The sequence below is a fragment of the Dermochelys coriacea genome, chromosome 12 (genome assembly GCF_009764565.3).
Source record: "Dermochelys coriacea isolate rDerCor1 chromosome 12, rDerCor1.pri.v4, whole genome shotgun sequence".
NCBI lineage: Eukaryota > Metazoa > Chordata > Testudines > Dermochelyidae > Dermochelys > Dermochelys coriacea.
In genome coordinates this window covers 18,802,911-18,819,264 of record NC_050079.1, presented here as the reverse complement: position 1 = coordinate 18,819,264, position 16,354 = coordinate 18,802,911, and the positions used below count along the sequence as shown (strand labels likewise).

The 16,354-nt window shown below is 42.7% G+C and overlaps 1 protein-coding gene across 7 annotated transcripts in view; it reads left to right on the top strand.

Annotated features, from left to right (window-relative positions):
• Positions 1 to 16,354, top strand: part of PHKB (phosphorylase kinase regulatory subunit beta) — a 224,043-nt gene that overhangs the window by 132,522 nt on the left and 75,167 nt on the right. For all 7 annotated transcript variants that reach the window (XM_043494809.1, XM_043494810.1, XM_043494811.1 and 4 more), the window contains one exon: positions 2,111 to 2,205. In XM_043494809.1, the coding sequence (XP_043350744.1) occupies positions 2,111 to 2,205 (95 nt within the window). The remainder of the gene's footprint in view (positions 1 to 2,110; positions 2,206 to 16,354) is intronic.

The following is a 16,354-nucleotide window of genomic DNA, read 5'->3' as shown; positions in this document are numbered from 1 at the left end:
GAAGGTTGTACAATTAAGCACTCAGAAAAGGAAATGCCAGATTTAAGGTTTATTGTGCCAATGACTGGCCTAACTTTGAAACTCCTGAGAAAGTTAGGTCACCAATTAGAACTCCATAATGACTAAACTAATTAGTTATTTTCATTGAGATTGAGAAAATTGTCATTGCTGGTAAATCACCTGAAATACAAAGTCAAGGATCCGATGAGAGAATAAAGTTTGGGAATAAAGAAAAAAGAGTGGAGGATATTCATAAGAATAAAGTTCTATCAATTTTCAAACACTTTTCAATATTGCGCTGTGCATTAGGAGATATGGTGCTTTTTCACAAAGTAGACATCTTCATAGCGGGTTGGTCTTGTGGACACATTTCTTCACAACTTGCCAATTATGATCCCATTCTTCTGACCAGAGCTGAAAAATGTATGCGACTCTCCCAATGAAGCAATAAGCTTGCTAGCCAGGGTGAGATTATACTTATACCACCACCCCCTTTCTACCCACCAGGCCACGTTTGCTGCAAATTAAGTGAATAAAGGAGTTATGTACTGTTTATTGTTTAGTATATTTAATTGTAATATTAGCAGTCAATCTTGTATTTAATGTTTTAGATAGGTATTGAATATATTTGATGAATTCCAATGTTATTAATCTAATAGGTTTGCTAAATAGTATTTGATCGGCTCTGTAGCTGATGAATACTGGTAAAATAAATCAAAGGAAATATTTGCCAGTGCTGTTTGACCAGCTCTACTTGCTACATCCCCTTGCTTCTGTTATACTTTCTTTCCCTTCCTTTTGTTACTTTTTCTGTCCTGTAATTAATCATGTTGAATCATTTCCTAAGTTATCATTGGTTTCAGAGTAGCAGCCGTGTTAGTCTGTTTTCGCAAAAAGAAAAGGAGTACTTGTGGCACCTTACAGACTTACAAATTCATTTGAGCATAAGCTTGAAGTGACCTGTAGCTCACGAAAGCTTATGCTCAAATAAATTTGTTAGTCTCTAAGATGCCACAAGTACTCCTTTTCTTTTTAAGTTATCATTGGTGTCTTTCCTCTTATCTTCTTATTTAACTTTTTCCCATGTTGCATTCACTACTACAGCTTGATCACTAACAGTTATATGCAAGTGTTCAGTATGAATCATCACTGTTTGATTGGTCAGATGAGTAACATATTGGATGAATGCAAAAATTTTCTGCACAAATACTCTTACCTGAAAACTTATTCCATTTCTTCAACTACTCTGCTCATAGTTTTGAATCCCACTGACTTGTTGATTTCTTCCCTTCCCTGTGAGCTAATATAAGGTTCAATTCCAAGGAGTGAGAGCATAATCCCCACTCACCATTAATACAATGATCCTGCACCTTCCCCCTCCTTTCCTTTTTATTGACATTCAAGTTGGTGTTTTGTATCAGTTGTATACATCTATATTGCTAAACATTGTTATGTGGTTAGCTCAGTTGTGTGTGTGTTTGTGTTGCTGGTTTTCCATTGTGCTTAGGGCTATGGGTGACTGTCAGTTTTGGGATCGGAAGTGAATTTTTCTTTCAATGCCAAGGTGTCAGAGTTGAGTGTTTTTATAGGGGGAATTCACCTTCTCTTGTAGCATCCATGAGTGCCGATGATTTCCTTGTTACAATTGGTATGCCATCACGGCTGAACAAGCTATGAATGGCGGTTGGGCTTTTATACCCACTTTGGTGGATGTTTGCTGTTTTGGTCACAACTTTAATTGTGCCAGGAGCCCCATCACAGACTTGGCACATTATGGCTTGTCACCTATCTCAAACATGAGCACAGATCCAGGAACAAATGCAGCTGTAGGATGCTTTGGAGAAATTAACACTTGGGAAGAGATTTTGTTATTGAGAAGGGATTTAAGGCAACACTTGGTCAGTTTGCATGAGAAAAGAGTTTGGGAGTTGATTGCCTGTGAGACTGTAGTGGTCCTTTCAAAATTGTACCTGAAGCTGCTATTTCTATGCTATTTGTCTACATTAATGAAAGTAATTCCAGTGGATTACATAATATTGGTAATAGAATACATGTTACCTTGAAAGTGCTCAGACTCTTTAATAATGTTTCAATTGTGGTTTACTTTCAGTTGATGGATTAGTAAATCCCAAAGACATTGACCCAATAGGGCGTTACATACCTCCACAAGATCAGCGGAATGTTAGCATGAGATACTCAAATCAGGTAAGCATATGCTTAATTTTATCTATTAGATTAAAATATTTTAGTTCAAAACAGCATCAATACTATGTCAGAATTCAGGTTATTTTCAAAATTAAATGCATGTATTATGCTTTTTAATTTATTTTTAAATCAATTTCCAGTAAAAATCAATGGATCCTTCTGAGTGGTGGATTACTGGTTTTCTTTCAGATTTGTATGTGTGCTCTTTGACAGAAACTGATACTATGTAGTAATATGAAAATGTAAACCTGAGGAAAACTTTGCTTTGGGTGGGAAGTACGTGCTACGTGAATTCTTAGGTATAGTAGTATAACAACTTTGGTAGTGTGGACAGGAACTATGATGATTGTGTCACTTGCAGTAGCTATTTCTGGATACAGGTTATGATATAAGCAAGATGCCCGTGATTTAGGAAGCACATTAGACCTAAATTATGTGGCAATCAGAGATGTCCATAGTCTTGCACACTGTAAGAGGTGCACAGGGAAGCAGGGAGAGACCTGCTCTTCTCTCTATCTCCAGATACATTTTGGCTTGATAAAAGGTGTATAAAGGATTTTCTACATTGAGTTCCTGAGACTTGCAGGAGTTGGGCTCTCTTTGATGCATACCTCCAGTGATGAGCTGCCAAAATCTTAACAACGGGTTCCCTCCTCACCCCATGTGGGGGTTGTTGCCCACCCCCGCCCCCTGGGACTCCTGTCCCATCCAACCCCACCGCGTTCCTTGACGCGCCCCCCCCAGGACTCCTGCCCCATCCACCCCAGTCCCCTGACTGCCCCCAGAACTGGACAGGAGGGTCTCGTGGGCCACCATAGTGGGTGCCCACCCCACTACTAAGAGCCAGAGGCACCTGCTGGGGGCGAGGTGGGGAGTCCAGGCAGTGCTTACCTGGGGAAGCTCCCAGGAAGCATCCGGCAGGTCCCTCTGGCTCCTAGGGGCGGGGGAGCGTAGCTAAGGGGGAATGGGGGAGCGGCCACTCCCTCCACTGATCACATCAAAAGTGGTGCCTTAGGCGCCGACTCCCTGGGTGCTCCGGGGCTGGAGCACCCACAGGGAAAAATTGGTGGGTGCAGAGCACCCACCGGCAGCTCCCTGCCCAGCCCCAGTTCACCTCATCTCCACTCTGCCTCCTCCCCTGAACCCACTGCCCCGCCCTGTTTCACCGCCCCCCGCTTCCTGTGAATCAGCTGTTCAGCGGGAAGCCGGGGAGGGCTGAGAAGCAGGCCACGGCTTCCCGCTCAGGCCGAGGGTAGCAGAGGTGAGCTGGGGGGGAGCGGTTCCCCTGTGGGCCCCCCCCCCCGGGTTACCTGCTGCGTCGCGGGCGGCCCTTCTCCCGCTGCCCCACCCGAGGTCACCTCCACTTCCCTGGGCCTGAGCAGGAAGCCGCGGCCTGCTTCTCAGCCTGCCCCAGCTTCCCGCACAAACAGCTGATTCGCGGGAAGCCTGGGGGGGCGGAGAAGCAGAGCGGGGTGGTGTATTCAGCAGAGGATGCAGAGGCGGAGCGGAGGTGAGGTGAAGTGAGCTGGGGCTGGGAGTGGGGCAGGGAGCTGCCGGTGGGTGCTCTGCACCCACCAAATTTTCCCCTTGGATTCTCCAGGACTGGAGCACCCATGGAGTCAGCGCCTAAGGCGCCACTTTTGGCCAGTTAAATTTAGAAGCCCTTTTAGAACCGGTTGTCCCTCTCAGAACAACCGGTTCTAAAAGGGCTTCTAAATTTAACAACTGGTTCTAGTGAACCGGCTCTAGCTCACCACTGCATACATCCTCCCCTATCTGGTATATACCCATTCCTCTGCCAGGCACATGGACCTCCTTAGAACTACAAAAGGTAAGCCTGACTTTGGAGGACCTTAGGATCAAGGCTGCTAGTTTCTGGAGCACTCAGTGGGGCAAACTGTAAAATATTTGGCCTTTAGTATCTGACAGGGAAGGAGGAGCCAACTAATTTTTTGCTATTTGTTTGTTTGTTTGTTTGTTTGTTTGATAGCTTTACTTGTTTTCCAAGGGTTTGGTCCAGATATGAAAAAAATTAGGATACCTAATAATAAAGGTTCAGTATTTAATCCTTGTTCAGATGCTAGGATAATTGTAACATTTATATCCTTTCATGATCGAGTGTAAGTGTTATGGTTACTGGGAAAGAACCAGGAATAATAGGTGTAACAAATTATAATATATAAACATACACATTTCCAGATACTTTAAAAATTACTCATTCTTGAAGTATAAAATTGCTCCTGCTTAATGTAGTCTTATTGCTCTTTGTTTTTCTTCTTCTTTTTTGTTTCATATCAACTTTAGGTTAATTAAATACCATACACATTGTTTTCTTTTTACTATGTTGATATAAAATTTTCCCTGGTTCTCAGATTAAAAAAAGGAAGATAGTTCTATCAAAGATGCATTGTAGGCCAGGTCTACATTACAGAGTTAGCTTGATGTAAGGCAGCTTATGTCGACCTAACTCTATAAGTTTCTATGCTACAGCCGTGCTCCCATCGATGCAAGTCCCACTACATTGATCTAATACTTCACTGTCTCAAGAGGTGTAGCACTTAGGGTGACACAGCCCAGGCTGTCAGCGCCCCGCTCTGCCGCACTTAAGTTGGTGGAAACGCCTCAAGAGGTGTAGCACTTAGGTCGATGTAGTTAGGGCGCCACAGCCCAGGCTGTCAGCGCCCTCCTCTGCCGCACTTAAGTTGGTGCAAACGCTCCTGGTGAGGGAGCCACCAGCAGGAGCATGGTGTGGACATGAAAAACCACAGTAATTAATGTGGTGGTTATACGTCAATCTAACATGGATCGACTTAATTGTAGTGTAGACAAGGCTTTAGTTCAAGCAGGAATTAATTCAGGGAAGTTCTATGGTCTGTAGTATGTAGCAGGTTGGACTAGATGATCGCAGTTATCTTTTGGTCTTAAAATCTTTGAATGTGGATAACATATTGATCCAACAGATACTTTATTAGAATTTTGAGGCAACTGACTTATTTAATAACTGTTTAAATATTATTTTTGCCAGTCTGGACAATATTTGTCGCATTTGATGAATAAAGTAAGATTGAGATTTGTGTAAATGTGTTTCTTTCCTCACAGGGAGTTTATAGTTTTCAGATGAGTTAGTATTTTTGAGCGCTGGTTTTTCTAGACAGATTGCTCTGAACATTTTTAAAAATATTTTTCTTTTGATTGAGTTAGTCATAATTATGAAATGCTAAATAAATGGAACAAAAATAACACTTGCACCATCTGAGTTGATATAAGGAACAATTAATGTCTCTACTGTACTATATAATGTAAAATGTATAAGTGTTTATGGTTTTTAAAATGGGGTGCCTAAGCGTTGCTAGTCTTAATTTCATCCTTTCATCTTGACAGAAGCCAGAATGTTGCATATAATTTGAATATAAACTTACTATTTTGACTTAACAACAAGTGCACACAACTTGAATATTTGGGTGCATTTGTACCCTTGCACATGAGCAAATATTTCTTGATTTCATGATCAGTTTAGTCCCATCCTTCTAGCTGTAGATCCCTGCAACTATGTATAAGCAGAACAGAACCCAGGAGAGCAAAATTAATTTCCTTCCTAATTTCCTGTAATGTAAATGTAGACTCTAAAACATCAGCATTTTTTAAATTAGGAATTTATCCGCATGCAAAAGTTCTACTGGTTTAAATAAAAGGGGCTTTAAACCAGTGCAAATTCCTGTGGACCTTGTCATCACTAGGGAAAAAGGCAGGTTCTTAACTTGTTAACTGAAGTAAAAATATTAGTGAAGTCAAATCAGTTTGTAGTTTTCACACAAGTTAGCAGGTTGCAGTAAATCCTAGAGTCTTACTCCATGTGCTAGTTCATGTGAAAACTATAGACTACCTTGACTTCTAGGATTTTACCTAAAGTTAGTTAACTCAATTTAAGAACACTCCTTTGTTCCTAGTGAAGAAACAGCCAGTGTGGATACTTTTAGGGCTAATCTACACTTAAAAGTTTACAAGTTTCTATACCAGAAAAATCCTCCTGATGCTCAGACACCTGTTATTCCAGCAAAAATGTGCTTTTGATTGTAGTTTACACTGGTTCAGCAAGCAAAATAAGCTATACCGGCAAAAGTATTTTTTGTGCCAAATAGTCATTTCTACACTAGAGCTTTTTCCAGCCTACAAATGTCACAAACCCCCACCAACCCCAATCAACATTCTTATGTCAGCAAAAGTTTCTACTGTAGATGTGCCGTATTTCGGTTTAAGATTCATATATTTGTTTAACTTATACCTATTGCTAGTCTACTTCAGCTATACCAAAGGCACTCTTAAATCAAAATGAGCTCCCCACTGGGGATTGTACTGGTTAAATAATATCAGTTTAAATTCACATTTTAGGTTACGCCAGTGCAACTTTCTCATTTAGAAAAACTCTACAAACAGTCTTCAAAGTAGCAGCCATGTTAGTCTGTATCCACAAAAAGAAAAGGAGTACTTGTGGCACCTTAGAGACTAACAAATTTATTAGAGCATAAGCTTTCATGAGCTACAGCTCACTTGCTCACGAAATCTTATGCTCTAATAAATTTGTTAGTCTCTAAGGTGCCACAAGTACTCCTTTTCTTTCTACAAACAATGTATATTTATTTGTGAGTGTATACAAATATTCCTATTGCTCGACTTAAATTATGTAGAATATTTTAAGTTTAAAAATCTATAAAAATAGAGCCTGTGGATGATAGAATATACGAATTAATTTAATCATTGAAATGTTATAATGTAAGTCTGGTACAGTGTACTGCTACAAGGACAAGCTAAACTGATATTATCAGATATGAGAGAGTATAAAGAAAACTCTCATTGTTTAAATCAATTTAAGTTACACAGAGATGGCTGAGAAACCACATTTTAGTTTTGCAATTCTTTTAAGCTTTCAGAAACATTTTTCATCCAGATTCAGGATGAAAAAACAATAACTCAAAAATTTTCACAGGACTTAAAAGCCCACTATTTCTCTCCTGAAACACTGAAATGTGGTGTTTCCAAAATAAAATATGCTCACCAGAATCCTCAGCTGCCTACCAGCTGGGCTGCAGCTGAGCCAGAAACCCTGGAAGCCCTAGCAACTGTGGACTGAAATTGACATAATTCCTGTTAGTTTCATGACTGCTCTTCAATAGTAGGCAGAAGACTGACAAGAATTATGAATTAAGAATAATGTCAATTTCAGTCTGCAGCTCCATGGCAGCTAACCTGGTGGACTATCAGAGAGACTGGAAGCTCTCCAAGTATTGGCTGTCAAGTTCCAAGGCCTCTGGTGTGACCTGGCAGGAAGACAGGCAGGTTTCCAGCAGTAATTTGTCAAAAGTAAACTGATTCTGTAAAAAATTTAGATTTTGACAAAGTGGAAAATTTAGATGAAAAATTGTTTTTTCAAAATTTTTCCAACCAACTCTATCTGTGCAATTTGTGTGTAGATGAGCCCTTGATAATGGAGGCAAGAGCCACATGCATGTAAAAAGTGTGAGGCAGGTGATTAAAAGCACATTCTGAACCTTTTACATTTTTGCAGAGAGACATTTCCTTAATCCAGAGTAACTTTTTTTCTTACTGTGCAGTGTTGCAGAAGAAATTGTGGAATGTTTATCAGATATTGATGTAAATTATTCTGTGGGAACAAAAGCTACTGTGTCTTGTGCAAAATGAATGAGTATCCTGCTTCCAAAGCATTTTTTTTCTTGATTTATCCAAATACTCCTTACAAGCACCCAGTATCTTCCCATTTCTTCCCTGAAAAAGCACAAGAACAAATCAACACAGACACACCCCTGGAACCCCAACCTCGGGTATTCTATCTGCTACCCAAGATCCATAAACCTGGAAATCCTGGACACCCCATTATCTCAGGCATTGGCACCCTGACAGCAGGATTGTCTGGCTATGTAGACTCCCACCTCAGGCCCTACGCTACCAGCACTCCCTGCTATCTTCAACACCACTGACTTCCTGAGGAAACTACAATCCATTGGTGATCTTCCTAAAAACACCATCCTGGCCACTATGGATGTAGAAGCCCTCTACAACATTTCACACAAAGATGGACTACAAGCCGTCAGGAACAGTATCCCCAATAATGTCACGGCTAACCTGGTGGCTGAACTTTGTGACTTTGTCCTCAGCCATAACTATTTCACATTTGGGGACAGCGTATACCTTCAAATCAGCGGTACTGCGATGGGTACCCACATGGCCCCACAGTATGCCAACCTTTTTATGGCTGACTTAGAACAACACTTCCTCAGCTCTCGTCCCCTAATGCCCCTACTCTACTTGCGCAATATTGATGACATCTTCATCACCTGGACCCATGGAAAAGCAGCCCTTGAGGAATTCCACCATGATTTCAACCATTTCCATCCCACCATCAACCTCAGCCTGGACCAGTCCACACAAGAGATCCACTTCCTGGACACTACGGTGCAAATAAGCGATGGTCACATAAACACCACCCTATACCGGAAACCTACTGACCGCTATTCCTACCTACATGCCTCCAGCTTTAACCCAGATCACATCGCACGATCCATTGTCTACAGCCAAGCTCTACGATACAACCACATTTGCTTCAACTCCTCAGACAGAGACAAACACCTACAAGATCTCTATCAAGCATGCTTACAACTACAATACCCACCTGCTGAAGTGAAGAAACAGATTGACAGCCAGAAGAAAAGGAGTACTTGTGGCACCTTAGAGACTAACCAATTTATTTGAGCATAAGGTTTCGTGAGCTACAGCTCACTTCACGAAAGTTTATGCTCAAATAAATTTGTTAGTCTCTAAGGTGTCACAAGTACTCCTTTTCTTTTTGTGAATACAGACTAACAGGGCTGCTACTCTGAAACCTGTCAGAGCCAGAAGGGTAACCAGAAGTCACCTACTACAGGACAAGCCCAACAAAGAAAATAATAGAACACCGCTAGCCATCACCTTCAGCCCTCAACTAAAACCTCTCTTGCGCATCATCAAGGATCTACAACCTATCCTTTCACAGATCTTGAGAGACAGGCCTGTCCTTGCTTACAGACAGCCCCCCAACCTGAAGTAAATACTCACCAGCAACCACACAACACACAACAGAACCACTAACCCAGGAACCTATCCTTGCAACAAAGCTCGTTGCCAACTCTGTCCACACATCTATTCAGGGGACACCATCATAGGTCCTAATCACATCAGCCACATTATCAGAGGCTCTTTCATCTGCGCATCTACCAATGTGATCTATGCCATAATGTGCCAGCAATGCCCCTCTGCCATGTACATTGGTCAAACTGGACGGTCTCTACGTAAAAGAATAAATGGACACAAATCGGATGTCAAGAATTATAACATTCAAAAACCATTTGGAGAACACTTCAATCTCTCTGGTCACTCAATTACAGACCTAAGAGTGGCTATTCTTCAACAAAAAAAACTTCAAAAACAGACTCCAATGAGAGGCTACTGAATTGAAATTAATTTGCAAACTGGATACAATTAACTTAGGCTTGAATAGAGACTGGGAGTGGATGAGTCATTACACAAAGTAAAACTATTTTCCCATGTTATTTCCCCCCCCCTTCACCCCCCCACTGTTCCTCAGACATTCTTGTCAACTGCTGGAAATGGCCCACCTTGATTATCACCACAAAAGGTTTTCTTCCTTCCTCCCCACCCTTCCTGCTGGTAATAGCTCATCTTAAGTGATCACTCTCCTTACAGTGTTTATGATAAAACCCATTGTTTCATGTTCTCTGTCTGTGTATATAAATCTCCCCACTGTATTTTCCACTGAATGCATCCGATGAAGTGAGCTGTAGCTCCCGAAAGCTTATGCTCAAATAAATTGGTTAGTCTCTAAGGTGCCACAAATACTCCTTTTCTTTTTCCCATTTCTTGTTGCCTAGGCAATCCTGATGCCTGGGTGCTAGCTGATGATCTGTGAATGAGACATCCATTGTTCACACTGCAGCACTTATGCTATGTTAATGTGAGATAATGGAAACTCAAAGACTTCATTTATTCCCAGCGTCAGCTGTTTGTTCATACTTGATGGGCTTCTTACTGCTACCAAAACTGTAAACTGCTGACAGTATGTATGGAATTTGCTTGTGTGTTTTACCCATCTCCTAAGGGTGCTGCCAGAAGAAGTTACATTGCACAGTCAGTTGTGCAGCACTAAAGTTGGATTCAGTTAGTTAGCATAAGAATTGCCTCTTGCCATTCTCAATATGCATAAATTATCCACTACCTTGGTCTTCCCTTGTATCCTCTTTTTTAGTTGTTCTTTTGTTCATTTCCCTTGTAAACAACTTGATTCTGAGACCAATATCTTCCGATGATCATAGATGAACAGTATTGAAAATCTAGAAAGGATTTGTTCTACAGACCAGTGGAACATATTGCATGATTTAGCAGGAAATCTGTGTTAATTTTCCAGATGTGTAGGGAGAAACAGATTCTTCCCTAAGGACTTTGATTATCAGAGATCAGTATGTGTTTCTTTTTCTCTACTAGAATCCTCTATTATTTTAATTTAATGATGGGACGTGTCATAATGAATGATACAAAGAAGGTGAATTGAGCACTCATATTTTGAGAAATGTGAAACAGAAGAACAAGAAAACTTCAATGAAAATGAAAAGCAGAATTTTAAAACTGATAACGAGAATTTCATAATTAGCCTGTGGAAGTCAGTGCCACAAGAGAGATTTAGTTCACAAGCCAAGTAGGATTGAAAGATTAGGTAATTGTATAGATAATAAGAGCATCCACAGTTATGTTAGGTTGGATAAAAAAGAATAGAGGATATAAACTGTTATGCATGGAGGCATAAATGTAACCACTGACTGGGATTGGGAAGAAACTTCCCCATTGACCAAGTTATTCCATTACAATGTTTCTTGCTCCTCCTCTGAAGCATCTGGTATTGTACGCTGTTAGAGATGAGATATCAAATTAGGTGGTCCATTGTTCTCATCCAATATGATAATTCTTGTGTCCCCATTCAGTCCTCAGGAATTGCTCATACTAGCAATGCTGTAAATGACATTGTGCCTATTACAGGCAGGCTGGTAGCCCCACCTTTTGTTATGGGTGCCTGATGTTTCCCATAATAATACTCAGGTTTCAGAGTGGCAGCCGTGTTAGTCTGTATCAGCAAAAACAATGAGGAGTCCTTGTGGAACCTTAGAGACTAACAAATTTATTTGGGCATAAGCTTTTGTGGTCTAAAACCCACTTCATCAGATGCATGGAGTGAAAAATACAGTAAGCAGTATATATATCACAGTACATGAAAAGATGGGAATTGTCTTACCAAATTGGGAGGGATGAGGGGAGTCAGTGCTAACAAGGCCAATGCAATCAATGTGGATATCACCCATTTCCAACAGTTGACAAGAATAATACTGTTTACAATTGCTTATAACTGTGGCAAACTTTTACTATTTGGGCTGCAATTTTTCATGCCAGGTGTCTATCTCAGGATGAATTTTTTAGAAAATCTCATCAAAAACAGTTCAGTTGTTTCTGAGAATAAGGCTAGGGAAAATGCATTTGTTTGCTTATGTTCAAAAATTCAGATAATCTTTTCTTCTAATAATTCTTACACCCCTATTCTTTGGAGCAGAGACATGAAATTTTGCATAGGACTGCCTTGATGTTAGGGATGTATCTTTTGATGTTCCTGTGATGATCTGCTTAAATTTGACCAAGTTATAAGCCTTTGAAATTTGCAGTTTTCACATGCTCAGTAGACAATTCTTACTAGCTGAATTCCCTGAGGATTTTGTCTGTATTGGATATGTACCAGCTTGGGTGTGAGCAGGGTATTACCTACAATTGCGCTGTGGATTGTGCCTGGCCCAGGCACCTAAACTTGACAGCAGGTAGCCTGTTTCTCCTGTGCTGAGCCCAGGCAGGGTGAAGGAGAAAACTTCCTGATTCAAAAGCAGAGTGGTCAAGAGCAGGATCTGCACAGGAATTCTGAGGGCAGGTCTACACTTAAAATGTTGCAGCTGTCCTGCTGTAGCCCTTCAGAGGAGACTCTGCCTATGGCAATGGGAAGGCTTCTCCCATTAGCATAGGTTCTTCTCCACCCCAAGAGGCAGTAGCTATGTCGACGGGAGAAGCCGCCCCATAAGTATAGCATGGTCGACACCAGGGGTTAGATAGATATAACTGTTGCTCAGGGGTGTGGATTTTTTACACCCCTGGGTGACGTAGTTATACCGATGGAATTTCTTAATGTAGACCAGGCCTTAGGGGATGATCTGGGACTAAAAGCTAGAGGAAAGGGAAACTTGGACTGGGAGTTGGGGTGGGAGGGATATTGGGCATGGGAGCTGGAGGAGGTGGACTGCAACTGGCTGGATAAGGAGTCTGGGAGCTGGAGAAGGAAATTGTGGGGCAGGGAGACTGAGAGTTGGTACATTGTAGGGGTAGAGACTGAGACTAGATGTGGATTTGGGGGAGACTGAGGGTGACTGCAAAGGAAACTAGGACAAAAAACCCATGGAGCAGATAGAAGGATGTGAAGGAAGACGCATCTGGCAAAGAGGCAGGGTGTGGGGAGAACTGCCACTAGCTTGTCAGAGACTGAGAGAAGGAGCTGCGGGGGCAGACATGGACACTGAAGGATGAGTTTGGGAAGGAAGATGGGAAGTAGGAGCCAGTGGAGATAGAGAATGTGGACTAGGGTTGGGGGAGGGAGTGGGAGAGAGACAGATCATCTGAGGAGCAGTGGTGTATTCCTGGACCTTGTCTATACTACCAGTTTGTTGACACAAGTTACACCAATGATCAAAAACCAGTATAATTACATCACTTGTGCATGTGCACACAATGCTCCTTCTATCCGTGGATCCCATAGTGATCCTGGGAGACCCAGCATACCCCTTACTCCCATGGCTAATGAGCCTTACACGGGAAACCTGAACAGCAAGAAGGAGTACTTCAACAATAGGCTGAGCAGGTGCAGAATGACTGTAGAATGTGCCTTTGGCAGATTAAAAACCCACTGACGCTGCCTTTATGGCAGGTTAGACCTAAGAGTGGAAAATATTCCCATGGTCTCAGCAGCCTGCTGTGCACTTCATAATATCTGTGAGGCTAAGGGTGAGAAGTTTCCCTTGGGATATGGAGTTCAGAGGCGGATTGCCTGGCGGCTGATTTTGAACAGCCAGATACCAAGGCTATTATAGAGGCACAATGGGGGCTACTCGAATCAGGGAGGGTTTGAGGCAACATTTTGCCAATGAACTCCAGTAATGTGTCTTTCTATACAGCACTCTGCCATGCTCTGTTAACTTGCCACCCCTTGCATGAAAATTTTGATGATTCCTGACCAGGATTTGTAGTCAGCAAATGATGAATTTGCCACTGTGTATTAATTCCAGCAGGAACTACCATGGCTTGGAGAAAAAACTAAGATTGGTTATCTTTCAGAAAGTATATTTTTATTAAATACCAATGAACAACACACACAAAAAAGGCTTTGTGGGAAGGGAGATAACACTGAAGGGCAGTGTAGGTTCTCATAACTGTGTGTAAGTCCAGCTATCATTTTGGAAGCTGTCCAGAGGGGTGGAGTGAACAGGGCACTGAGATGGGCTGGGAAGTTGCAAGAGATGTGTGGGAAGAGTTTGGGGAGGGGATAGGAAACAGTTCTGTATTGACTGCAGGGGGTCGAACATGCATGTATTCTGCCTGAAGCATGATTAGGGACTTCAACATCTCTGTTTGCTCCCCCCATCACTTTTATCATCCACATGTGGCCCATTACAATTCACTCCTGGCTCTCCTTTTTGGCCTGCCTGTCTATTCCAAATTTTTCCTTTTAAAGTCTCTATTTACTCCCTGCATTCTTCTTTTCGGCCTCTGAGGATTGGAGCACCTCTTGGAACATGGCCTCCTTGGTCGCTTCTTCGTCTGATAGAGGCACTCCGCCGTTGTGTACGAAGTTCCCCAAAAGACCGCAGCTGCAGAAGCACAAGGAACAATCAACAGAAACATGATTGTTAGTTCATGCACCGCATCAAATCATTAGAGTAAAATACACCTCTTTTTAAATACAAATCAGTTTGTCTGTCCAGCTCAGCGAACACCCTAAATGTGCTGAGTGTTCAGCTGGGAAGAGTGGGGAGGGGCGCTCAAGATGGGACAACGGATCTCAGTGTTTTTTTTTTAAGGGGATCACTGCAGGCAACTAGGGACAATATTATAAATTCTGCCACCATTTTCCACAGGTGGGGGTCATTGAAGCCAATATCTCACTCTCAAGGGTAACTCAGGATGCAAGGGTGCATCTCTTGATGATGAGCAGCGTCAGACCGGGTCCCTATGCTGCTCACCTGTGTGCTGCTTTGGTCCCTGCATAAGTGATTGCCAATTGCCGCAGGAATGTTTCCTACAATGAGGGAAGGAACAAAGCAGTTCTGCCAAGGAACGTTCGGTAGAGGATTGGCATTACCTCCAAAAAAAAATTCCTAGAGATCTCCCTGGAGGATTCCTGTGAAATCTCGATGCGCATTAACACACTGTTTCACTACACTGCTTAGCTGCACCGGGGAACGTGAAGCACACACAAACACAGCTAGTCTGGTACATTTCTATCCCTTCACCCACTTCTAGAATATACAAAGCCAGAGGACAGCTCTACATCATATAACTGAGCAGCATCAACTCAAAAGGATCACTTACCAGAGCTCTCCTCTCCCGCATTGTGTGTGCCAGAGACGGACTGCTGGGACTGGCTAGACCCCTCCAGAGTGGAAAAGAGGTCCTGACTTGCCACACCACTGGATGATCCTGACGTGTGCTCCACATCGTCTTCCAATTTGACCTCCTCATCCACAACTTTGTCCTCGGAGTTGAGTCTGCTGTCTCCAGCCCCACCGAAGTATCCATGGGGCTCTTTGTGGTGGAGTTAGGGTTGCCGATGATGATGATGTCCAGCTTCTTATAGAAAGGTCAGGTCTTTGGCGCAGTAGCAGAGCAACAGTTTGGCTGCCTTGTCTTCTGGTATGCCTGCCTCAGCACTGCTGCATATCCTGTTCATAGCCCTTATCCACGAGAAATCTGACCATAGATATCAAAGTTCCTGCTGCTGGAGTAGAGCTATGACTGCACAGCCTCCTCTCCCCACGGTGCCAGCAGATCCAACAACTCAGGTGTGCTCCAAGTGGGAAGCATTTGCTGCGTGGAGCTGCCATGGTCAGCTGGGAAGATGTGATGTGAGCTGTCCACATTGAGCTAACAGGAAGTGGAATTTCAAAAGTTCCCGGGCCTTAAAGGGGGAGGGGCGGATGCCCGTGTACCTGGGTGCAGGGCAGCGGAGTTTGAATTGCTGACCAGAGCTGTCAGATTTGGTGTTGTGGGACACCACTTGGAGGCCATTTACAGTGACATAACCAAGCGCAATGTCTACACTGACACTTTGTCGATATAACTTTGCTGCAAAAAGTTCTGCACCGCTCCTCGAGGTAGTTTTATTTTGTGGGAAAAGCAGGAGAGTTTTGGCAGCAGAAGGAGCATTGGAATGTATGAAACCTGACTTTTGTTGACAAAATGATGTAATGTAGACAAGGTCTTGAACAGGCTGTACGCAACTGGAACATGCGAGGTCACACTGCAAGGTCACGCTGTGTGAAGGATGCCATTTTGAGAGCAGAAAGTGCCAGAATGCTGTTCCAACTCCACTGTACCTCTTATGAGTGGGCCGGGAGGAGACTGGGACTAGGGCTGGGAATGGGGAAGGGAGACTGATACTGAGGAAAGGGAATCTGAAGAGGATAAGATGAGGATTTGCTGGGTAAGGAGACTATGACTGGGATCAGAAGCCTGGGGCGTGGCAACTGGGATTGACTGGTTGAGGAGAATGGGACTGGGACCAGGAGTCACGTTGGAAGGAACAGGGAAGAAATGGGTCGTGTACAGGCAACAAGAAATGTCAGAATGAATAAGTTTTGAGTGCTTGACTTTGCAGGCTTAATAACATTCTTTTGATGTAATTTTTGTGTGTGATTCTGAATGTAAGACTTGCACATAAAGGAGTTTATCTAGATAAGGCATTCTCAGTTTAGAGGATATTAACTATCCATATTTCTCATATAGT